The sequence below is a fragment of the Gopherus evgoodei genome, chromosome 7, assembly GCF_007399415.2.
Source record: "Gopherus evgoodei ecotype Sinaloan lineage chromosome 7, rGopEvg1_v1.p, whole genome shotgun sequence".
Classification (NCBI taxonomy): Eukaryota; Metazoa; Chordata; order Testudines; family Testudinidae; genus Gopherus; species Gopherus evgoodei.
In genome coordinates, this window is record NC_044328.1 from 116,629,241 (window position 1) to 116,655,722 (window position 26,482).

Genomic DNA, 26,482 nt, shown 5'->3' on the forward strand with positions numbered 1-26,482 from the left:
GGTAAAGACAATCACCCACTCCAAATGAGGTATTTTCCATGCAACATTCCATCAGGCCTGCAGTTATTAACTTGTCACCTTTAAGAAACATTTAGGCCCTAATTCAGGAATGCACTTAAGCATGAGTTTATAATATTCAGGAAAGTATATAAATACTTGCTTAAGTGCCTTTCCTGAAACAGAGCCTTAGAAAGTAGTCAGCAGGAGTTGCTCATGTTAGTAAAGATTATTAACTCTGAGTAAAGGATAATAGGATCAGATCCTACATTTATATAAAGTTTGGGAAATTATTGTGATGTTATCTAATGTAATAAAGATGTACATACCTATTTTTATTCCATCTTTTAATACTGTAACTCAGAAATCTTGTCTACAAGCATATTAGACTTCTTTTTATGCAAAATATTTTTAAGTGTTTGGCAATTTGCTTCCTCTATTCATTTTCGAATTAGAGTTATTTTAATTTTATGAACACTTTTCAGCCCTGTTTTCCTTTTTGATGTATGTCTGGGGAAACTGTTAAAGTACATAACTGGCTCTTATTTATCCATTGTAGTTTATCCTTGTGTGGCCCTATGGCAGCATATGTGAATCCTCGTGGATATGTCCATGAGACCCTTACAGTGTACAAAGCCTGCAACTTGAGTCTGAGTGGCCGACCTTCTACAGAGCACAGTTGGTTTCCTGGGTAAAACAGTATTTCTTTCTACTAATAATGTACTCCAGTATTACAAAATACAGTTCAGAAATCTTATTAGCAAATAATAGAAATTAATTATTCTGATTTAAATGCATTCTGACCTGCAAACTCTGAGAAGCAGACGTTACATTATTTTCTAAACTCTTAGAAATGATCATTTAACTAGTGTAAATGAAGAAAAAAGTAAATTTAATATTCCTTCTTAATCTAAAATAAATTGTAGGAGTTAGATAAAACGTATTCAAAATTCCCTTGTGCCTTTAAAATTGTGCATACATTTTGCCACATTTTAAAAGTTGTTTTTGAATAATTCTCTTTTAATTACCCAACTAGCATCTTGATAAATAACTATATATAACAGGGAGTGTTATAATTTGTATTGTAGTAGTACCAAGTGACCCCAATCAGGTATCAGGGCTTCATTGTAAAATAGACACTCTGTCCCCAAAGGGCTTACAGTCTTTCGCACAGATGGAGAAAGAACTAGCAGCTAAAGTGTCAAGTGACATTAACAATCGTCTTAAAATCTGTTCGCTATGGGATCACGTCTTTCATTCTTTTTAAAAACATTTCATTCTCCAGGGTGATACTACTGTTACTTCTTCCCGCCATCCTCCATTCCCAATTTGAATTGTCTTCAGTATGTAATCTCCAACCCTAGAACTTTCCACATAGTAAACTGTGAATGTCTCTCGTTATGACTGGAGATTATTTACTAATCTGAGGACCTTGTTTTAAACTTTTGATTGTTTATATTGCTTGTGGTTGGGAATTCTGTCTTTCATGGACTAAAATGTATAGCTTTGTATAGATTTTATTCATATTAGAAACTTCTAAGTGGTGCACACTTTAATACTGACTCCTGACTACTGATTCCTCACTATCAAATATCTGATAGATCATTGTAAAGGATTAAGTGTAATTTACTTCTGTTCTACCTCAATCGCTTCAGTTTATCTTTGACACTCCATCCCTACCCTCCCTACAAGTGTAGTTGATGCAAAATGCCAAGCAGAATATTTAGCGTATTTATAATTTCAGACCATGTCATATTACTCATCTTGTCTAAAAAAATTACAAGGAAAATCTCCTATATAAACCATATAACTGGACTAGTAGCTTCTTAAGTAGGTTGGAGATTTTGAATACCCACCTTTTAAAATAAAATAGAAAACTTTAGACACAATCCAGCTTCTGGTGCAGATAAGTGAGATATTTATTGCCTAAATGTTTCTCTGTCTGTGACATAGACACGTTTATGGAAAACATAAATTAATTATTTCTGTAGAGATCAGTCTTGTCCTTACAAAAAAACAAAAACAGAAGATTATAAATTTAAACAGGGAATTGTACAGCATAAACAGATGAATTCTGAAAAAAAACATATTGTTTATCTGCAGCTATCTTTGGTAATATATTTAGAGGCAAATACAGAAAATCTGATGCATACATGGAGGAGTTCCTATAGACAATATTTTTAAAAAATCCATGAACTGTCAGCTATGCTTTAATAATAATTGAAAAATAGAAATATTACCTTAAACAGATAATGATTTAAATGTGCAGTGATAGCATTCTGTTGTTTGAGGAAGTAAAATACTTATTTTTCAAAATAACAAAGGTGTTTATTCCTGAACCATTTTACAAATAACCTCGTTAGTGTGTATAGTGCACTGCTGGAACAATAACCTAATTTTGTTAGTTTATTCCTGAACCATTTTATAAATAAACTCTTTAGCACCTGTACTCTGCTGCAATAATAACCTAATTTTGAAGCTATTTGAGTTCTGAACACTTTAAAAAGTATGTACACTTTGGCAAGTGAAAGATGCTAATAAATCCTGTTTTTCTAACTTGAAGGAGATAGAGGGCACGGAGGAGAACAAAATGTACAGGTGCAGGAACTATCTCAGATCCTGCCAAGAATCAAAGGGGAAACTGAACAAATTTAGAGCAGTCAAAGTTGTTCATGGTTTATCCATGGACTTTTATTTTCAAAAGAAGATTATTCCACAGAACAAGTCTTGGCAAGGTGAAGTGGTATCGATTAAGATAAAATTACAGTAATCAGTTCTTTTAGATAGTACACATGTTTGAAAGGTTGATGCCAGCTTGTACTTGTACATCCAGCCTTGTCCTGAGCTCTCCCCTATAAAACCTTGGGAAAAGACCTTTTGGGTTTGGTGTGATTGCGGGGGGTGGGGTTTCCCTGTCCTTTATCTGTTGTTTTATTAAGCAACCACTATGATCCTTCCAACTGAAGTTTAGTATCCCTTAAAGTTGCTCCCATCCCATCCACAATCATTTAAGCTTTTGGTTTGAATAGACAAGCATATTTTAGAATAATTTTTTTTTAAAAAGTGCACCTGTAAGGCTGTCATAATTCGCATACAATTTGAAATGTAGGTTGTGTTCTACAACTCTGTCCTTAACTGTAATCCATAAATGGTTTTCTGCCTCTTCTTTTGTGAGCCATACTATCAGAAAGAATTTGCTCATCAAATTTAACTCACCTTAAACCAGTCTGTTTCTCTGTGGTAATCTGTTGTCTCCTAAAGGAATTGGGCCCTGTTTTTGCATTCACTTGCTGAGTTAAACAAATGCATAGCTACCACATTAGCCATTCCTTGGTACTTGACTAATTTGCACACGTTAAAGCTTGCCCTTTCTCACTTTTCTGCCTGCTTCTCCTTTGAACACAAGTCTACCTGTCAGTGGGAGGTCATCGGGATATATGGAAAAACGAATTCACTGACTGATCTCTCAGAGCTGTGGTTCTCAATGAGGGGTCCAGGGCTTCCTGCGGGGCTGTGAACAGGTTTCAGGGTCCTCCAAGCATGATCAGCATTAGACTCGCTGGGGCCCAGGTCAGAAAGCCAAAGCCCCATGGGATGGGGCTGAAGCCTGGGACCCTGAGCCTCGTCACCTGGGGCTGAAGCCTGAGCAGTGTAGCTTCATGGGGGGCCCTGTGGCATAGGGCCTCAGGCGGTTGTTCTGCTTGTTACCCCCTAACACTGGCCCTGGCTTTTGTATGCAGAAAACCAGTTGTTGTGGCACAGGTGGGCGTGGAGTTTTTATATCATGTTACAGGGGGCCTCAGAGAAAAAGGTTGAGAACCCCTGTCTCAGAGGATCTTTTTTCTTTCATGCATTCATCACAGAAGGCATCTGATGACTCATGTTATCTATTCTGAAGTTAGTCCTTACTTCTCACTCTGAGATGTTTCTTTTGTCCTTTTTCTCCTCTGGAGGCAGCAGAATTTTGGTGTTCTTCCTTTTGAAGCTAGGAAAAGAAAGATTCCATTGCTCCATCAGGCTAGATGCCTCATTCTTTGATTTTTTGGGGTTGCTGATGGATTTAATATTCTCCTTTAAATAGAGCCTTAAAACCATCCCTTATGTCTTAAGTTTATTATGATAAGCATTTTTGATACTCCTGTATTGGCACACAATAATGAATCATATTACTGAAATATATACTGAAATAAAATGCTTTTATTATTATACTTTTTGTGGACAATGTAATAATCTTGAAGGCTGTGATTTTCAAAGAGACCTAGGGAGTTTGGTGCCCAAGTCCTATTGAAAAATCAATGAAAATTGGGTGCCTGAATCCCTTAAACCCATTTGAAAATCCCAAACTAAAACTGATATTTTCTTCTTACTGAATTATTTAACTGTGTTCCAGTTTCATTAAAATTTTCTTGTGAATGATGTGACTCCCGCCAAACGCTTTCTTTTTCTTTTTTTTTAGGTATGCATGGACTATAGCCCAGTGCAGAATTTGTGGGAATCACATGGGGTGGAAGTTCACAGCTGCTAAAAAAGATCTGTCTCCTCAAAGATTCTGGGGATTGACTCGATCTGCTCTCCTGCCTAGAATTCCAGAAGATGGCTCAGGCAACGATAGAACACCATTACTTTGCCTGTAATCTAGTAACCTGTTTTTGGAATGAATAAGCAGCCGCCAGCGTCTCTCAGTTGAACGTGGTCAGTGCTGCTTCTGATGCTTGCTTAAATAAGTTTTTTTTGTTTTTGTTTTGTTTTTTGAAAATGAAAGCAAAGAAAAAGACAAGCATCATTACATTTTGGGTTTGATGCACAGACAAGGTACTGTTGTTCCCAATACACTGAGAATTGAAGGTTGTGTCTTAAGATTTGACAACTGGGAGGAGAAGTACAGTGAGAGACCAGCAAATGCATCTGATTCTAGGAATGTCAGATAAATGCTGAAACAGATTACTTAAACTTGCCACTGTATAAATTAAGAAGATATTTACTGCTATTGAATTAAGGTAAAAGATATGCAAAAAAAAAGTACTATTAAACAGTATTTGATTCATACAATTTATGTATGATGGTAAATATCAAATTTTGTTTGTGGGATATTGGCTATTAGTATACTTCAAGTATATTTTGCTGAGAAATCCTTGTTTCTAACTATATGAAATGCTCCACATTCACACTGTTTGTTTTTTTCAAATGTTTGCCTAAACAAGTATCAAAGAGAGTGTCAGGTCTTAACCTCTGTACTGATTGATGTTGCATTGGTTAATGTCATCCTTGTAGCGATGCTATAAATGGTAGAAGCCAAGCACTTACTGATATCTGCTGCTAAAGCAACTACTGTATACGGTTCCTTTTTGAAGGAATCCTGTATTAATTGTTTTGTCCTTAACAGTTATTTCATATACTTAGCATGTTTGACAGGTTGATTAGCAATCATTTAAAAACTAAATTATTAATATAAAATGTACAAGTTGATTCCAGTGCATAAAATATATTGTCATTTGTTTCCAGAATACATTAGTAAATTTCAGTCAATGCAATTAAATAGGTTTTACATTTTTTTAAACAATTTCCCTCTGAAGTTTAATTTACCTTGTATACATGCCTAAAGTTCACAGTAATCTGTGAAATACTTCACATTAGAAATTGCTCACATCTATATTTTGACTGGGGAAACGTAGCATACCTTTACTGCTTTTTATGTTTGCGTATCATAAGTGAAAGACTGTGCATTTATCATCATTCTTTCCTGATAAAGAAGTAATGTTTCTAAATAAAGCAGAAATCAAAGGCAGGTTTGTTTTAGAGACACTGTGCTACAGAAGAGGACGCCAAAAACGGTGCAGCTTTTGCTGTTTTTTCAGAATGCACTTTGATGGTAGAATCTGAAGATGACAGATTTCTCCTGTATACAGACAGATTTTTTTTTTCTTGTGAGGCTCTTCTGTTCACTCTTTATTTGTTTAAAGTAAATCTTAGAGATCCTGTGTGTGTGGTTACTTGTATTGTTAAAGAAAAATTATACTAAGATGCTTAGGATTGTATTTATGAAATGCTTCATCCATCCCCACATAGCATGCTTGTTTATTGTATGTAGTATTAATATGTTACTCCAGTAAAGGAATAAGGACAAATATCTTTAAGAGACAAGCAACTGACTTTACTGATAATGCCATGGTGTGTGGTGTACTGCAGCCAAAAAAAGATTTTCAAATGACAGAAGATGTTATCTGCTGAAAGGATATTAAAAAACTTTATGATGTTAGGTATCTAGAGAGTAATGATGGTGTAACTCAGGTTTAATTCCTTGAAGCCTTCTACCTCTGTGCTTTTATGATGTTTTTTGTTATCCCATATATATCTATAAAATCAAATTTCACTTTATTCTGCAACATTCTTAATTTATAGTGAGCTGCGAAAAGCAATATTAGCTTAAACATAATACTGAACAAAGAGGGTGAAAGATAATTCGTTGTCTTAAAGCATTCTAGATTTTGTTTGTTTGTTTGTTTTTTAGAATCAGCTTGCAAAAAAATTAAATGTTAAGCACTAGTGTGAAAAGAGCAAGTGTGAATTATCTGTACTATACTCATTCAAATCATATTGAGGGTGTTTTTTCCTAAGTTAGTTTGATTTTTTTTCCCAAAGGTACTAAGCACCTGAAGTTCCTATTGACATTACTGAGCTTTGTGGATGCCTCGCACTTTTGAAAATCATGTCATTCACTGTTCACTCACAATTCAGTGAATGTTATTTTTCAAAAAGGATGTTGTCTTCGGCTATCATCAAACCTAATAGTGTGCTTTTATTTTTGGCTAGGTATGTATCAGATTGCCTCAACTAAAAAGATGAAAATAACATTGTGAGACAATATTTTAGCATGAAATAGGCATATTTTTGGTATTGTGCATATATAAAAATATAAAACTAATATAATCGAGTGAGATCACTAAGAAGTTAATTTAGCAGTAACTTAATGTTGTTGTTTTTCACTCTGCCTAAACTTCTGTGTAATGTTTGCCATTACAAAGTTCATGACATTTTCTAAGTTGAAAACGTGTGATTCAGGTTAATTGCAAAGAAGATAAACTCTGTTGTGGGACACCTAGCCATTAAAAAACTACAATTGTAGGGATCGTTAATATGTACAGTATGTATTTTATAGTATAGATGTAGAATTGTAAAAGGTTCTGTACATTAGTTACAATTTTCTATGTTTAGAAAAATGGGTTTCTTTTTCTGGGGAAAAACTACTACAATGTTAGGCTTGTCAGCTGTTAACAGTAAATCATTCAAATAAGAGATTACAGACTTCTGAGAGCCAAGTACTAAACAATCAGTGAACATCATGACAACAGTTGTTTCAGCTTCATTCAGTTGCTTCTTTTAAAGTCATTATTGCAGTAGCACTAAGTCCAGGTCTACGCTACGGGGGGTCGACCAAAGATACGCAGCTTGAAGTCGGCATATGTTAGGTCGACTTACCAGGCCATCTACACTTGACGCGATAAATCGACCCCTGATAGATTGATCACTACCCACCATTACGGCGGTAGTGAAGACCTGCCCTAAGACATATCATTGATATGACAGTCCATTTCACTAACAAATATCAAGATTTCAAAATAATTTCTGTTAAATTTTGATGCATAAACAGAACCATAATAAAATGTTTTCTGTTGCTTGTAGATATTTCTGTTCTAAAGTGTTTTGGAGTTCTATATCATTTATTTTATTTGATGATAATGCTATTTTTGTACATGAAACATTTTGTTCATCCACCCGTTTTTCATCTGACTCTTAAAACTTCTTTGTAAAGTTGCAGGTAGGGTAACACGTTCTGCTTTAACTGTTCCTTTGTCTGCCTTTTTAAACAAGTTTTCAGAAAATCTCATTGCTTGCAAACATTTGCAAAAAATAAAACACTTTCAAAATATTTCAAAACAAATGCCTAGGATCATGTGTTTGCGTGGTGCTTGGGCTGGGAATGAAAGAAAGCATTCAGTTTTGTATTTATTATGTAGATGGTGTTGCCATCCAAAATGCCCTAGGTGTGTTCCAAAATAGAGAGGACACTGTTTCCAGTTCAAAGAGCGTGCAGACTGAAAAGGCAAAGAAGGACAAAAGGTGTAAGAGAGTCATACAATATATAAGCAAAATGGTACATGTGTGGCTCAGTAGTTTTACTGGTTTTATTTTTGTTTGGTTTTTTTTTGAAGGGGGGGGTAAATGAAACACTAAAGTCCCTCCTCCCTTACTCCCTTCCCCTCCTCTATCAGCCCTTTTAGGATGACCACCCATCCTGAATTGGGTGGGACAGTTCTGAAATGCAGAGTTCAAATTCCAGTCCTGGGCTGAATGACTCCAGGACAGCATTTGGCCCGGGTTCCCTCCAGTACCTGCCTGAGGCTCAGGGGTGGCGCCAGTCCTCTTTCCAGCAGCCTTAGCCCCCTCACCATGAGGCTTAGCCTTTGCTCGTCTCCCCCCCCGCCCGCCAAGAGTGTCCTTTTGCCTTTTGAAAAGATGATCTCCTTGCCCATTGCTTCCACCCACCCAAGCAATCCCTAGCTTCAATTCCAATTTTTGTTTCCCTCTCTTCTAGCATTCCACCGTTTAGCTCCATTTAAATGAGTAAATCCTTCATTAACAGAGAGTTTAGATAAATAAGTGGATGACTTAGGCAGCTAGTTTTTGAAAGGCATCATGGAAGAAGAGAGTTTTGAGGAGAGGGTAGCTATGGCCTTTGCAGATAGGCTCAGGAAAAGTGTGCCATCTACAGGGAGCTGTGCAGAAAAAGGATCAGAGACATATATGGGAGAGACAGACAAATGGTATGTTAAGCCTGGCAGTATTAGCAGAGAGGAGGAGAATGAGGATATGATAAGGCCAGGGAAGATGACGCAAAATTATGTAGGGCAGCAGTTCTCAAACTATGGGTCACAACCCTGTTTAATGGGGTCATCAGGGCTGGCTAAGATGTCATAGGGCCAAAGCCCGAGCCCCACTGCCCAGGGCCGAAGCTGAAGCGTCAGCCTAACTCCTCCGGGGCCAAAGACGAAACCCAACAGCTTCAGTCTTGGGCATCAGGTTACAGGCTCCCTGCCTTGGGTTTTGGCTTTGCTGCCCTCCCCCGACCCCAGCGCAGCAGAGCTTGGGCAAGCTCAGTATCCCCCTCCTGGGGCATGGTGTAAGTTTTATTGGGGAGGGGGCTGTCGCAGTGCAATGAAGTTTGAGAAATCCTTATGTAGGGCCTTAAAAGCTGTTACAAGCATCTTGAACGTCTAAGATAAGTACAGGGACCAACTGGCTCCAGGATGGAGGGAAATATAAAAATGATGTAAAGCCACCATCGCTCCAGCTCTTAGTTCTGCATCAAATGCAACTGAGCAAGAGCAAAGACTCAGCTTAGATATGAGCCCAACGATATGCTCTCAAATGTGTGCTATCACATGCACCAGGAGCATTTGGACTTTGTCTAATCTGAGCTTTTTTACCTGTAACGATGTATCCTCTGAGCCAGGTTACCTAACGAAATAGAGTAACTTGATTTTGCTGTTGACGTTTTTGTTCGAAGTACAGGCCAGAAACTAATTTTGTTAGAAAGCTTCCCCAGTTCTTCCCCTAGTTCCACCTTCAGCCCAAGCTCCACTGTTGAGCCAACAGTGCAGTAATGAAGGCTTGCGGGGGACAGGAAAAGTTTGGGCATCACTGGGCTAAGGGCTTAAGTCACTTGAAAATGGCTCTTAAGAGTGTACCTCACTTAGGCACTTTTGAAAATTTTATCCCAAGACTTGATGTAAAGTGGGAAGAGTTTTCCCCAGTTACCTGGCAAGAATTGTAATGGAGGGTGGTTAGTATGGCAACTCTCATCTTTTCGTGTACTGATATATATAACTTCCTACTATATTTTCCACTCCATGCATCTGATGAAATGGGTTTTAGCCCACGAAAGCTTATGCCCAAATAAATTTTAGTCTATAAAGTGCCACAAATACTCCTAATTGTTTTTGCTGGTACAAACTAACATGGCTACCACTCTGAAACCTGCCAAATACCAGTAAGTATGAAATGTAAATCTTGCCCAGTTCCTGTTTGTTAATGTTTTCACAAATGCTCGTGTATGACTTAAGTTTCTGCATAGATTTTTCAGGTCATATTTTGAATGTAGACTGAAAGTGTTTGCAGTTTTTAGTATTTTTCAGCAGTTTATAATCACATGGCTGAAAAGCTATTTAGTGTTACATATTATATGCATTTTTAACTTCTCTCCCTCGCAAGATCTAACATGCAAGAAAAAACGTGTATGCATTTTCTTATAAACAAGTTGCCATTGGTCGGCTTACCAGATCCTTGACTCAGTACAACTTTAAGATGTCTGCCCTTCTTTCTTAGGAGATCGCATGTATTTCAACATTGTGCAAATCCACTGGGGATTAGTGACAAATGCATAGCTAGTGGGCATGGGTTCATAGATTCTGCAAAGAAATGTAAACCTGTACCCTATGAAGAGGACAGATCCCAAGCTGTATGTGATTTTAGGTAGAGTTGTCTAAAGATATTATGACTAAATGAGGCCGTACAACTTGTACTTAAGGTTATATGCTAGTAGTGGAGCATGTTGAATTGAATTTCAGACTTTCAAAGAGCTATTGTGTTATGAAGAAATTACCTAAAATGTCAAGACTTTTTAAATCCTTGTCCTTTTACACACACTGATAATGAAGGGCACTGATAGCTCCTTTAGCACTAACATTCTGTGGAAGCAACAATCTTTACTATCCCATTGGAATTTGAAGAGGATTTTGTCGGGGGGGAGGGAGGGAAGAATTATTAGACTAGAACCAGTCATGCTTCACAATATTCTATTGGATTTGCTGATTTATTGAAGCTCATAAGAAAGGTCAACCACCTGAATAAAATCAGTGATAAAATACTAGATAAGGATAAAGATATTATCACAGGCTTTATTTAATCCATAGAGAAATTACAAACGGTCTGGAATAGCAGCATGCTATATGACTTTTTTAGAGGACTTAGAGGACAAACTGATTGAAAAGCTTCATCTATGTCTGAATACGGTAACACTTGTCTGTAAAGGGCTGCAATCTGTATTTTATTCTCTGTGCACATTTTCCTCATCTATTAGTAATTCCATTTGTAATATATAGGAACAAAAAGGTTAGTATTGTCATAAAAACTATCATCTGAGACTGTGAGAGTCCCACAGAAGTTAATGAGCCTTCATGTCTATACCAGATGGGCAAGTAACATAAGGATAATGCTCTGCCTTCACATTCAGCCAAATGGATCCCCATGCACAAACATTGATCGTGCAAGCTATAGAGGAATTACTCTTACTCCAAATCGAAGTACAACAGTGTATGAGGTGAAGCACAACACACTCTAACAGAGCACAGCAGGACTTCACAAAAGCTTAGGAAGTAAAGAATAATTTACAGAAATGAAAGCACATGGGAGATTTTAATACTTGGTGATGTAGTGTTTATTCAGGTGTAGACCTCTGTTTGCTTTTGATACTTTAGCCATGTTTTATCATTTCCTTTCTGATGGACGGGGAAATGAGAAGTGACTTACACAAGGCAATCAAATGATTCAGTAAGGAACTAGGAATAGCACTCAAGGTCCAGGCCAGAGTCAAGAGACCTAGCTATGAGCCATTGGGCATACCGATGTAGGCAAAGTATGTTACCCACCATAAAAAGAGGGATTAGCCCTTCTGTGAAAAGTTTCCTGGCATCTGCACTTACCACAAACGAGGGCCATGTTCTACATTTCATCCAAAAGACAATAGGTAAAATTTTCCAAAACTGCTCAAGTTATTGAAGAGCCAAGTCCCATAGACTTTCAATAATAAAATACAAAAAGTAAATGAATAGAACTAACTGTACAAATAAGGCCAGACCCTGAGATGCTGTAAATTGATGTCAAGTATCAGAGGGGTAGCCGTGTTAGTCTGCATCTGTAAAAGCAGCGAAGGATCCTGTGGCACCTTATAGACTAACAGATGTCTGTTAGTCTATAAGGTGCCACAGGTTTCTTCGCTGCTTTTGTAAATTGATAAATCTCCACTGGAGTTCATGGAGCTACAGCAATTTATACCAGCAAAAGGTCTGACCCATAGCATTTAAAAGTACAGCTCAAAAATCTGAGGCAAACATGAGTGGTGTGCATTCATTACATTGTTTGCTGTGGAGCTCAGCCATAGGTAAGAAAAACCTAGTAGAAACAACTTTGCAGTGAGGGAGGCTGTCCATGTCACACCATGAGCAATAATCAATATCAAACTTGCAAACTGTGTCTTTATTTTCATTCACTGTGTGTAACAATCAGTACCATGACCTTGATTCTCCAGCTGTGCTTGGATGTAGAGGAGAGCGGCAGTTGTAGAGAGTTGTTTGCAGCCCTCTGATTCTTTGACACCTGGCTCTGGTGGAAGTTAGAACAAGGGGGTGGGCCTACTCTAGCTTAGTCAGTGGCATAAGAGCCATAATGGACCACCACGTTCCACTGTTCTCCTTCCTGCCCTTGCAAGTACTTGACATCGCCTCCTTCCCCCATTAGCTCAGGTTACACTACAGGAGGGAAATTTCTCGACCCATTATCTCTAGCCATTTTAAAACCGCCTTGTGCAAAATGGCTTCAGCAGACCAACAAATCCAACTGTATGCATCTCACTAAAAACAAATGCTGGGAGAAAAGTGAGATTAATACAAAATGTAGCCATCATATGCTTGCCTATTGTAACTTGCCTTCATCTGATACTTTGTATTCATGTGTCACTTGAGCTGTAATGTACCGGGGTCATGTTAGAACAGTCTCAGTCAGTTTGAATCTGTATGGTGTGGTCCTTCTGATAAACTAAACTACAATTGCATTAGAAATGTATTTGTTGTAAAATGATTCTTCCCAATACCTGGGTAATACCATTTGCTGTCAGTGAGCATAAAGTTTGAATAAAACTTTGTCATAAAATAAAATTAGGTTTAAATAATCATTTTCTCATATAAGAGCAACAGATTTGTCTTTGTCTTTAAAAAAAAAAAAGTCATCGCATTGCAAATGCAGCATAAGTCCCTTCATAAATCAAATTGTGTCCGTTCATTGCTGAAGTCTATGTTAGGAATAGAGATAAGACTTTGAAGAGTAGAGGGGAAAATTAAAATGCTGCTTTAGGCACTAGCCTGCAGTCTGGGTAGCTGGAAACATACCTTATTAATTCAAAATGGTAATGATTTAACCCTTGATATCTAGGAGTATGTTTTTCTTCATATGAACATTTGCAATTTAGGAAGCCAAACAATATAGTCATATTATTATTATTTATCTTGCAGTAGCACCTAGGAGCCGTAGTAATGGACCAGGTCCTGTACAAACACACAACAAAAGATGGTTGCAACCTTAAAAGACTTTACCTTGCACTTCTATTGCATCATATGCCCTACAATCTCAAGATATTCAAAGCAATAAAGCTACAACACTCCTGAAAGCAAGCTAGGTATTATGTGATGTGAGTTACATGAACTGAGGCAAAGTGATGTGACATGATTTGAGGCAGGTCACAGAGTGAGTCAATGGCAGAGTCAGGAATAGAACCCAGGGGGCTTTCCCCTTTTGCCATCCACACTCAGGGACAAATTGGTTTCTAATTCTAGCCTGTTAGTTAGCCTGAAACAATAACAGATGTGTGAATTCACCCCCACTCTCATTGGAATGTCAACCCTGGAGCCCAATTATGTTATTAGCTGCACTATATACATTTGCATTAAGCACCAATAACATAAAGTCCAAATATTGTAATGGTGATATAGCCTAAACTGGTCTGTATCATAATCCTGTTCACTCATGCTAAGTATCCCATAACACCTTACATTTGCTGAAGTAAGCACATGGCACAGGCACATCGGAAACTTGTCAAAATCAAGATACATTCATTCTATGTCGTAGTACGAGCTAGGGAAGGCCCTTCACAGATCAGTACCTGGAATGCTAGGATCCAAAACAAAGATAAGGAAGGAACAGAACAAGAATTTATTAGGTAACTGGAACAAACTGATTTGTTGGATTTTAGTGACGTGTAAAGAACTGTGTAACTTGTAAAATCATATGAATAATACCCTCTGAAATGTGTAACTTGAGGCACACAGCTTCTGCGTATGGTGAATGTAACATTGTTGCACAAGTCTGCTCTTCAGAGAATGGCATGATCTAGAACCCTCTTCCTGTACCATATTAACAAATCTGACTGGCACTGGTTATTTGGTCTCTTATATATATTTCATAAAGAACTAACAAACCAACCTGTGGTCAAGCAATTACCTATACAATTTATCAGCACTAACTATTCAATTGCTTAGCATTTTAGCAGATAGCCTGGGGAAAGGAGAATTGCTGCAGTGAAATTGATGCAACGGTGACAGAGAGAAAGCAAGGGAGAGGAGCAGAGAAAGGAAGATGGGGGAAAAGAGAAATAGCAGTGGTCCTCAAGTGGACTTGATTTTCTTTCTGATGACTGATATTGCGACTATAGGGTACGGAACACACACATAACGGTAGTAACTAAAGTTAATTCAGCACACAAATGTATTCTATCCTTGATCTTTGCACTAACTTCCCATTGCCATCGGCAGGAGATCTTCTGTGGGCTGAGGGCAATATGAAGTCCTGAATTTATATCCCAGCCTGTAAACTATACACCTCTACCCCGATATAATGCTATCCTCAGGAGCCTAAAAATCTTACCGCGTTATAGGTGAAACCGCGTTATATTGGACTTGCTTTGATCTGCCAGAGCACTGCTTTACCATGTTACATTGGAATTAATCTTATATTGGGTTGTGTTTTATCGGGGTAGAGATGTATTAAAAATGGAATTTAGTCTCTGCAATGAATGACTTTAACACCTTATTCTAGGTATGTGGTAGGCCATCCCGTTGCCATGGTGTCAGTGGGTGTGAAAGGCATTTATCTTCCCAACTCTTCTGCATGGTAGGGAAGTATTACCCCCATTTTGCAGATGGGGAACTGAGGCACAGAAGGATTAAGTGGTTTGCCAAGAAAATCTATGGCCATAATCACACCAAGTGTAAATACAAAACATGCTGTTAGACGCTTGCTCAAGTGCATCTCCTGCTGCTAATAATCTCACCAGTCATGGTCATCTCTTTAAGCTGCCTTTGTTGGGGAGATAATGCTGACATTACATGACTCTACAGCTTTCCTTGGTCCCTGCATATCAGAATGGGCAGAAAATTTTCTTTCTCATTGACTACACAGGAGAGAGGATTGGATGAGATTGTCCACCCAAAATAGAAACGTTGCTGGTTGACTGGAATATGTGTCTTGAAAGAAAGGCATGGACGGTGCCTACCATCTTGCTGGAGGGTGTTTGTCCAGTTATCTGAAATACTTCAGAGGGACTTTACTTTTACCTGAGAGAGAGCGAGAGAGTGTGCGTGTGCATATATAAAAGCTGGCTACATATGTATTTTTTGCTGTGTGTGTGTGATTTGTGCCCAAGAGAAAGCTGAGGTAATAATGGCCGTCTCATTGTGCATTTTTAGCCTGAGCTGCTCCTCTCTCCTTCGGTAATGGAAAAGGGTAAAAATGTTAATTTGAAGAAACACTCATCGCTGTGAGTTATGCTTAAATAGCAAATTAATATCACTGCCAGAAACTCATCAGAAGAACAGCCCTAGTCTTCATCAATGCTGCCTTAGTGCAGAAATAGTATCGCAAAGAAAATGAGGCTACAAGAGGAACGAGGCTCATTTTTTGAGAGTGAAATAGATTATAGTGTCTTCCTCCAGATCAACTCCTATGCATTAGCTGTCACTAAGTCAGATTATGGGTTAACCTATTAGGAAAGAGACATCTCAGCTTGCACATGGAGTTTATTTTCCTTATGCAACCTGAAAACTTGTTTAACCTCCTTTTTTAATGATATGCCATGTCTGATATGCCCTGACGCCCGCATCCCAGTCATTCATTTATCAGTGGTATACTTTTCCCTCTAGCACAATAACTATTGCACAAGCTTCACTCTTTCCTTGTCTCTTACAGCACCAAGCACATTGTTTGCCCATTAAAAATGTGAATCAGTAACATTAGCCAAGCTCTTAGGCTTTAAATGTTAACTAAATCCCTGTAGCTTAACCAGACACACACAAGCAAATGAACTACAGGCCTGGAAACAAACAAACAAAAAAATGTCATAACTGCAGAAGTGTTACTTTGTCACCACTGGTTAGTGAACCCAGGCCCTTGCATTGCATAGAGCACCTAATTCCACTGTGCTCATGCCTCAAGGATTTTGCAGACAGTTGGCAGTTGTGTTTGAAGATAGCTGATTTGCACAATGAAACACTATAGTAATGCATGTGGTATAAATGCCTAGCTCTAATCAACTATTATTTAGAAGGGGTCTAGGCCTGAGAAGTGAGCGGGGCAGGGCAGAGTGAGCCGTGCTCTGGGAGTAGAAGGGTGAGTGGGGCAGGACAGGGCTGGGAGAGTCACACTGGGTGGCAGGATGGTGGGAACAATCGATACCTCTTTCCTGCCCCAGTAGCAGAGGCCAGTTATTTCTGACTGTTGACCAGACCCTACCAGGTTCCCTTTTCGACAGGACTTTCCAGTGGAAAACCAGACACCTGGCAACCCTATCAGCAACTGGATTCCACATGCATATAGGAGAGACAAAAGCCTCGCAGATAATCAAGTTGCTTAACCCATCCGCAACCGTGTTTGACCCTGACGCTTATGATCAGGTTTCCTAACATAACGTTCACAGATGCCCGTCCATGCCTGCTACTGCAAAGTCACTGTGCAGCATGGCCAAAGGCAGCACAACTCCTGGAGTCAGCAAGGCCCTTCGACGAGCTCGATTCTAATGTTAACAGTACCAGTTTTACCTCATACAGCCCATCACATCCAAGCAGGAAATGTACCTGCTGTATGTGATGATGGTCTAGAAATAATGGACTCTTTTGAATGGTTTCCAGCTTACATATGGTTGAGACTGTGACAAAAGGCTTGGAGAGAGGATTCTTACAGCCATGTGATGAGCTACTGGCAAATGGTAACCACGGCTGCCCTGGGAGGGGGTGGGCAAGTGGGACAATTTGCCCCAGGCCCTGCAGGGGCCCCCCACGAGATATATTATTCTATAGTATTGCAACTTCTTTTATGGAAGGGGCCCCCTGAAATTGCTTTGCCCCAGGCCCCTGAAATCCTCTGGGCAGCCCTGATTGTAACTCAATAGGAACAGCAGTGATAGCGAGAGCAACCACTTCTGTCTTGTGCTGTACCAAAGTATTCACCATCAGGCCAGGCACTGAAACTGGTAACCTGATTTAAGTGGGTGAGTGTGGCAGCCAGAACATTAACAGTGATGTGCCCTAAGCTCTTCAACTTGATTCAACCAACTGGTCAAACAGAGTCAGAACCTGCTGCCCTTTGGGATACGCAGCATGGCCAAGCCGGGAGGCAGGGCCAGCTCCAGCTTTTTTCCGCCTCAACCAATGAAGCAAAAAGAAAGAAACAAACAAACAAATAGATAAAGCCCCGATCCGCAGCACTTCAGCAGCAGCTCAGCCACACCGCTTAATTCTTTGGCGGCAATTTGGCAGCGAGTCCTTTGCTCCGAGATGGACTGAGGGACCTGCCGCCAAATTATTGCCAAAGACCCACACATGCCGCCCCTTTCCATCGGCTGCCCCAAGTACCTGCTTCCTTTGCTGGTGCCTGAAGCCGGTCCTGTCGGGAGGTGGGGTGAAGGGGGAGCATTTATGTGGGTAGCAATGTTGAACCTCATAGGTTGGAAGGGTGAGCAGAGTCCCCATGGCAGCGTTTATCTCGCTCTGTATTTCCAGTTTTTTCAGATCTTTAAGTATAGGCACATTTGGTGTTCTAGACGGGTACTAGGCGTTCCCAAGCAAAGGCAAACTTGTGCTAATGCCGTTTTGGGGCCCGTAAATAAAATTACAGTAAAGGCTCCTTACTTTTAAACTAAACATCAGTGCTTAACAAAAGGTTTTCAGATTAGAATGTGTAATTTGCCTCTCTCTCTCTCTCTCTCTCTCTCTCTCCACACCCTCTGATTTGTTCATTCTGCTTTGTTAACGAGAAACAGTTGCATGGGGTGAGCAGGGCGGGAGGATGAAGTAATTGGAAATTAACTCACAACATCATTCGCTAGCATTCCCAGTTGCTCAAACTCCACCACTGATAGTCACAAGCACAATATTTTTTTTTCTTTGCCACAGGGCTAAATTTGGTTTGCTATTTTTAGTTCTTTTTTGCTGTTCTAGAACCAATCAGGCCAATTTGAACGCATTAAATCTAGTTATAGTTCAATTTTCTTCTTTCCACTCTAAGGCATAATGCAGGAAGTCTTGTATGCCATTACTTTTATAGAAGCTAGTTCACATTTCAGAAACATGCTCCTTCAAGTTACGTGCAGCAGTACCAGTCCAGTATGTAGAATACTAACTTGTCATTTTTAAAACTGGTCTCCATAGTGTAACTAGCCTTGCCCGTTCTTAGGGTTTTTTTCCCTTAGAGACAGTAGTCTCCTTGATTACTTGGTGCATTACCCAGTTCAGATAAGTCTTATGTAACAGCAATAAGTATCTAAGTGATACTAAAAAAATATTACACCTTGAAGATGATTTTTCTTAACAAACCAGCACCAACCAAAGGGGGTGGCAGTTGGGGCAATGGGACGGGGGAGGATGATCCTGGGGCTGGCACCCGACACTGCATGGCCAGGGGCTAGAGCCCAAATCCCCACAGCCAGATCCCGGGGCCTGAGCCTGAAGTTCTGCTGCGGGGGGAATGGAGCCTACTGCTGCGTGGCCAAAGCCCAGGGCCGGAGGAGGCACTGGGACACCAGGTGCGATGGTGGGAAGGGTGGGAGGATGATGAGTCTGGGTGTATGCAGATAGGAGACAGCCCACCTCCATGTGGCTGAAGCCCGGGGCCAGAAGAGGCAGCGGATATGAAGGGTGATGGCAGAGTAGGGGTGAGCCTACGGCCAGAGCTTGCGGGAAGCCCTGCAGCCAGATTCCAGGCCTGCGCCCGAAGCCCTCTCACTTTTTTCCTGCCTTAAGGATGAGCAATGCTGGGGAGGGGAGAGACTGGAGAGGAGCAAGTGACAGCAGGGCCTTGGGGGGGGGGGGAGAGGGGGCGCGGTGACAGGGCCACAGGAAGGTGGGCTGGGGGTGGGGGAGGCTCCCACTTCTTGGGAGTCTCTGGCACTCCTGTTCCAAGGCTGGGAGCTGGTATAGCATGCCTCTGGGGGCGGGGGGGGGGGGGCACTCACGTACAGCATGTGCATGGCCAACCTTTTTAATTTTGGGGACGCTTAGCCTCCCCAAATTCTTATACATGCCACCCATAACTAAGAGAAACTATTTTAAACACTACTGCATCATCTTGTTGACATATCTCTTTAATTGAAAGGTACCATGACACGCTTGATTTATTATGATTTTACAGTGTGCCAACCCCCTGTTCTTAATCTTGGGGGAAAATTGCATGGCATAAAACAAACTTTTAGTGCCCTGTACCAGAGACCATCACTCCTCTGTGCTTCTCTCTGTCACACATGCCATCTATCCTCTCCAACTACATGGCAATCAGGGCGTTTGTTGCTGTAGGTCTTCAAGGTCACTGGTAAACCAAGGCTTTGGCCCTGTAGGCAGACTCACTGATGTGACCCTCTATGCAGTGCAGCAAATCTAGGGCTGTACACAGGCATAGTGGTCCGTGCTAGCAGAGCTGACTGCAGGATGGGGGCCAAAGAAGGAAGCTCGTCCCAGAGGGCTGGAATCACAACTCGTATAAGCCTAGCACCATTGGGGGAACCCTTGGGCAAAGGCCATGACTAAGTCTGCCAGGCAGAAGATGTGGCTGTGGGAAGCGTGCTTCCTCCTCCGCCATAGGAGGACAAGCAGGGCCATGTTGGCAGCTGTGGCACAGACACAGTTAATGCTCTGCAAGCCTAGCGCTAGCCTGTGGGCCCTCTGTTTGTCCTGAGGGGCTGCTAGGCAGCAGTGTCAGATTGCCAAAAGTGCCGGCACTGCCAGTTTGAGCAGTCAGAGAGTAAACCAGCTTTTTAGTTGCTATTAAATAGTTTTTTTTTAACATATACTGTATATGTGTGTGTGGATGTGCACATACTTGTATATGCTAGGGAGGAGGCCTGAGAGGGCTACTCTGTATGTGTGTGCACATGTATGTATATGCCTTATTGGGTACGTGTGTGTGTGTGTGTGTGTGTGTGTGTGCGCGCGCGCGCAGAGGTGCGCACATGTGCACATATGCTCCCGTGTGTTTACTCCTGTGTATTCACCTACTCTTGTGCACATATGTGAACTGAAATGCTGCAGCAAAATGTTTGGCTGTTGCAATGATGGGCTACAAAAAATCCTAAACTAGACAGTAACAGCTTGAATTGGTGAGCACAGTGGTGGTGGTGGAGGGGGAGGAATATAGTTGGTAAGGCACTACAGAAGTAAGCCTGCACCTCAGACATGATCCAAACCTCACGGGATTCCTTTCTCACTCTTCCATCTTGTTCTCATTCAACCTTCTAATTTACTTCTTCAATCACAGTGGGTTAAACTCAAAGCAAATATGAAGCAAGCTCGTTTGTGTTTTAATGTGGCAGACTTCAGCTGCTAGAGGAACACACACATACACACACACACACACACACACACGGAGCCAGACCTGCCACACACGCACACACACACGCACACACACACACACACAGACACGGACACGGCCACACACACACACACACGGACACGGACACGGACAGGACAGGACAGTAAAGTACATTTATCCAAATGTATCATGCCACCAACAGTCGATAAAGCTCTTAATAGCACATTTGCCCAAATAAAAGCTTGTTATAGCTAGACTGCTATAAAAAAGGGCTTAGTGTCCATGAAAAGAGTGCATAAAAATACTTATACTTCCTTTCCTTACCTATATATGGAAACCAGCAGCAGGCGACGTGCACTCACTGCCTGCTGGCAGATGGAAAGGATTGACTCAGCTTGTAAATTTTACTTAAATGTTTGCTTTGCTGCGATCACCCTCATCTATAAAACTAGATGCTTGCAGTGGACTGTTTTGACTCTATTATGAGTGGCCTGTTTATCACTGCAAACAGATAAAGCACGGTACAAGCAACTGGCTTTTTATTTCAGTGAATGCTACTTATACAAAAACAGGGCTCGTGTCACTTCATGTCTTTCGCTGCCTCCTTCACCTATTAGTGATAAGGCAAAAAGCGCAGCACGTTTGCACTCAGCCGCTTGTTACAAAGAGCTACAGCATAAGAGCTATTTTGAACTGGGAAATGGAAGTCTAATGTATGCACTGCGGCACCCTAAATGTTATATAGACTGTAGCAGGACTAACCACTTCAAGATGGCTCAGCCCCCACGGTACAGTCATGTGCAACGAGGGCCAGTTTATTTGAGATTAACGAACTAACTTGAAATGTGATTACAAATCCATATGGCTTGTCATGTGACACAGCGATTAAAGGGGAACTGGACGGATGCGGTGACTGCTAATAGACCATTGATGGTTACTTACGCACAGCTAATGGGTGAGCCTGGTTTAAATCTGCCCTCAGCCTGATGGAAGACGGGATCTGAACACAGGTCTCTTACTACTCCATTGAGTGCCAAACCACTGGCCTAGTCTGAGGTGGGTTTCTGGTACTGTTGTTGTACAAATAATTAACTGGGTGTGAGCATGACGTGCGAAGTGGGCGACCCAATGTTAAATCTGTTCTCACTAGGCAAAGGGCGAATTGCACTTGAAGGAGACCCCATCCCAATTAAGTGCCTTAAGCACCAGGGCCAAAGCGTTAAAAAGGGAAACTATTCTGTCCCAGGCTTTTTTGTGCCTTGCCCCAGAGTCGCCCCTGGCCCGTGTCTTTGCAGAGATCATCTCTTCCCCTCGCCTCCCTGCTGCAACTGGCAGCAGCTCCCGTCCTCTCCCATACCGCATAGTACCGAAAGGCAGCTACCAGCCATGGATATAGCCCAGCCGCCTCATGCAGCATGGCCAGGAAGGGGTTAAGCCTTAAGGAGGCATTGTGCACCAGCGACCTGGCTCCCAGGGCTTCAGCATCTGCAGAGCCAAGCAAAAGGACAGCCCTCGCACACAGCCCTGCAGGAGGCTCAGCACCTCACATGGCTCTGGGCATGAAGCCTAGGGGATGGTGCAGCTCTGTGCTCCCTCAGGCCAGGGCCAATGGGCATTGGCTTCCTCTGGGCCCTGGTGGGGAGGGGATGCGCAACCCCCCCGCCATACCCCTTCTCCAAAGTACCCACCCCGCCCTGCTCTGCTCAGTTCCACCCTCTCCTGCACTCTGTGAAACAGCTGATTGCTGTGAGCGGTAGGTGCTGGGAGGGACGTGGCAGGGAGCTGGCTGCCGGTGGGGGCCTAAGCACATATACGCAAGCCGAGCGGGCCGGCAGAGGGGTGACGTCCTTGCCACAGAGCCTGCAAATAGAGGGCAGATCTGGGCTGGAAATGTCATCTCTCTCTCTCTCTCCCCCAACCCAACACCCATGCAGTGCTTTTCTGAGGCAGGGGAGAGGCTCCACTGTGCCCCCCGCTGCACCAGGTGGCTTTGGTACTTGCAGGGCTCAAGCCCTTCCTGGTCGCAATCCCGAGCAGCAGGGCAGCAGAATAGCCCACAGCCACAACCCAGAACTGCTAAAAAAACTGCCACAACTGTCAGTTATACATAGCCTAATTGGGCTGAAAAACTGCTGGGAGTGGGGCTGGGTGGGGGCAGTGAAGGGGTAAAGTGGGGAGGCGACAGTGTGAGAAGGCACCGGGGGAGGAGCAGCAAGGAGGGCCGATGGGTGGGCAGCAGAGATGGGGCGGTCATGTGCTCCCACCCCCACACCTTTAAATTGTGCCCCTCTACGGGTTGCCTCCTCCTACCAGCTCACACTCATATAAGAATCCTGTTGGGGCTTAGGCAATAGATGCCTGTCTGAGGCCATAGTGCATATGCCCAGTGGCAGAACCATAGGTATAAGGGACTTCTGGGCGCCACCAGAGTTCGGTAGCAGGTATGGAGGCACGCTAGTGGTCCCTAAATGTTGAATTTAGACATCTAGAGCGGGAGTTATCTTGTTGTAGCTAATTAGCACTGACAGAGAAGAGTACGAGATTAGCTGGCTCGTGAGCGCATTCCTGCTTGGCAGTTCCTGTGCTACAGTCTCTTCCACATAGGTTAATTTGGATAACTGGTGTATACTGCAAATTACCCAAGCTGAGCTTGTCAACATTATATGGACAAGCTCTGCATAATGCTAACCACTGGGGACTGTTATAAGAGGAAAGACTAAGCATTCCCCCAACAGCAGGCAGGCATGTGCAATAACAATGACCACCACAGTTACTGTGGCACATTCAAGGGAAATCCTGCCAGTTATTGTCAATTTGAAGTCCTTGCCATAAAGACAAGCCTATTTTAGCATTTCCCCCATGAAATGCAACCTTAACACCAGGTCTAACAGTCACCATTATTACATTGCTAGATACACTCGCTCACAGAATTTGCTTTTTGTTCATGTTGTCTGAGAATTGAGTGTTTGAGAAAATTGCCAAATTATTGCAGCTGTAATCCAATGTCCTCTGTTACCCACAGCATGGGCAATGGCATTTTGAGGCCTACTTAAATGTATCCAGCTTATTGCTTAACGATAAACACATGTAAGTATGCTATACATGACAATAGATTATTTTATCAATATCCTTCCAGTGTTTCTTAAGAGTTTGGTTTTTCACAGCTAAATGTTTAATGGTCCAGTTACCTGTCAACTAGCTGAGGTGGTGGGAGTATTTCCCAAATGGAGTCACCATGTAAGCATGGCACAACCACAGCAGATATGCATAACTTACAAACTATTATGCTGCCCTTGCCACTGGAGCCATGAAAGTAGCCTGCTATGCCTGTTCCAAGGACCAATGAAATCCATGTCAGGCGCTAAGCAGATGTGGGGGAATGGTGTCTGTGAATATCCAATTGTAGCACTGGATCCTACAATCCTAATAACTTGCACATAAGGCTCTGCAAATAGGTTTCAAAAGCAAAAAAGGCACCTAACTCCCATTGACGTAAAGTGGCAGTTAAGACACATAAATGGCATTTGTGCCTTTGAAATCTAGCCCCTAGTTCAATGATGCCTATTTTAGCATTGGACTTTGAAACTTAGTGGGGAAAACAGTTTGAACTAGAAAAAAAAGTGTCTTTTTTTCCAAATGCCACAGCTCTGAAACACAGACACGATTTGAGCAATACATTTTTGATTAAAAAAATGATCTGACCTCTGATTATGAATATTAAGGCGAAGGTTTGAAAAAACTGATTTTATGGGCTTGGTGGTTGTCTTCTCTGTAAAACTTCAGCTCCAGTTGGTAGCTTCTGCAGTTGAGCAGGTCACGCTGATGCCAGGATTTAGAGGTGTGAGTTGCATGGGCTGTTAACAGACAACTTAGCAAATCAGAATGTTAAGCTAATGTCTGTACAACACTTCTAAATGTTAAATCCTATGTAATTGCTAGTATTGCTATAAAGTGACTAGGAAAAGGGGGGAACAACCCAAGAATGCCCTGGAAGTAGAGTTGCCAATCCTCCGGGATTGTCCTGAAGTCATCAGGAATTAAAGATGAATTTTTAATTAAAGATTGTCATGTGATGAAATCTCTAGGAATACCACCAACCAAACTTGGCAACCCTACCAGGAAGCCACTCATGCGTGCTTGTGAACACTCCCACTCAAGCCAGGCCTCAGCTGCCCTGCTCATCCTCTGCTTAGCACCGATGTCAAACTCGCTTGAGTGCTGGACTCAACCAATGATACCTGGCTCTCAGTGTGCTGTGTGTTTTCTAAAGAAATCAAACCCTACATCCTATATACTCCAAAAGGCCTCAGGTCCTTACAGTTATTTTCCTAACCTCCCTCTAGCAAGCCTTTAGAGTTCTCAGGGGGCATAAAAAGCCCCAATGTAGTGATAATACTGCTCCCAGCCTGCTGGCTCTGCCCTTTCCTTCTGAGATTCATTCAGGCCCGTTTGGGATATTAATATTTACACAAAGCACAGTAAAAACATTCATTAAACCTCACAACTTACCTTGGAGGTACGTAATTAACATTATTCTCCATTTTGCTCACTTCAGGTGGTTCCTTATCTGAGGCAGTGGCATATTGTCTTTTCTTGTCCCTTGGGGATGGGGGGAAGGACATGTATCCCTTGGAGTTCTGCACCAAGCAAGGCTGAATCTGTCTTGTGCTATGCTATGGATCCTGACTGAAAGAACTCCCTTCTGCCTGGGATGATGGTTGCTACCTCAGCACGTTAGCCTTGGTAACATATTCTAAATATCAGTCCTTTTCTAAGCATTCCATTACTGAACATCCCAGGATGATTAGTCATTGCCTAGCTAGACCCCAGAAGACTACAGAAGCAGAGTATCATTGCCTTGTTTATAGCTCCTCTCATCCCTGCTTAAGCCTGGCAGCACTGACTCTTTGCAAGAAAAAACAGAAGGGACAGAGCAGAAAAGTTGCAGGGAAGACAGTGGAAGGGCACTTTCAACTCTTCCTCCCAGTTTTCTCCACAAAGAATCTTCCTCTGCTGCTTGGTGGTTGGGAGCTCTTTTGAAGGATAAAAGGCATATGGTGTATCAGAACAGAACTATCAGTTCCTTTCAGTGACACAGGACAACAAATGAAGTCTGTGTGCACACCAGGAGGGACTGGGTCTGTAAAATCTGAGGACATCTACACTACAAAATTATATTGACCTAACTTACACTGGCAGACAGTCCCTGCAGTTATTAAACTGCTTGTGTGTATGCACACTTGGCTCCTTGTGAAAGCGGTGTGTGTCCTCACCAGGAGCGCTTGTATAATCAGAGTGGGACATTGTGGGATGGCTTCTGTAGGCCAGTAACAGTCAATATAATCAACAGTGTGTATACTGACAGTGTGTTGACCTAATAAGATCAACTGGCTCTAGGCTGCTGAGAGAAGTGGTGTTACAAGAGGCATAGAAAGGCACTTACATCAGTGAGAGCCAAATGTAAGTAAAGACACTGCCACAGCTAGATTGAGACAAGGCAGCTTATGTTGCCCTAAACGCATAGCACAGACCAGGCCTGAATTTGCTTAGTTACTCTGGCTTCACAGAACCATCATAAATAATCCATTCAACCATTAATATTGGCAGCCCCATCAAAGAAAGGGCCAAGGAACAGGGATGTCTTACAGCCTATCAAACCCAAACCATGAGTTTTAATGTGACTTTGTTATACGGAACTTTACAAATTAATACAAATTATGAATAATATAACTTAATTAAGCCAATTATGGAATGCACTACTTAAAGTAAATTTGACCATATCTACAACAGCGTTGTTGCCTAATTG

The 26,482-nt window shown here is 41.7% G+C and overlaps 1 protein-coding gene across 3 annotated transcripts in view; it reads left to right on the top strand.

Moving 5' to 3' along the window:
• Positions 1–7,936, top strand: part of CRBN (cereblon) — a 45,003-nt gene extending 37,067 nt beyond the window's left edge. For 2 of the 3 annotated variants that reach the window (XM_030568886.1, XM_030568885.1), the window contains exons 10-11: positions 557–688; positions 4,454–7,936. In XM_030568886.1, coding sequence (XP_030424746.1) covers positions 557–688; positions 4,454–4,631 — 310 coding nt within the window. In that variant the 3' untranslated portion in view covers positions 4,632–7,936. The remainder of the gene's footprint in view (positions 1–556; positions 689–4,453) is intronic. The other variant, XM_030568887.1, reaches the window with a different exon arrangement.
• Positions 7,937–26,482: the final 18,546 nt, after the last annotated feature.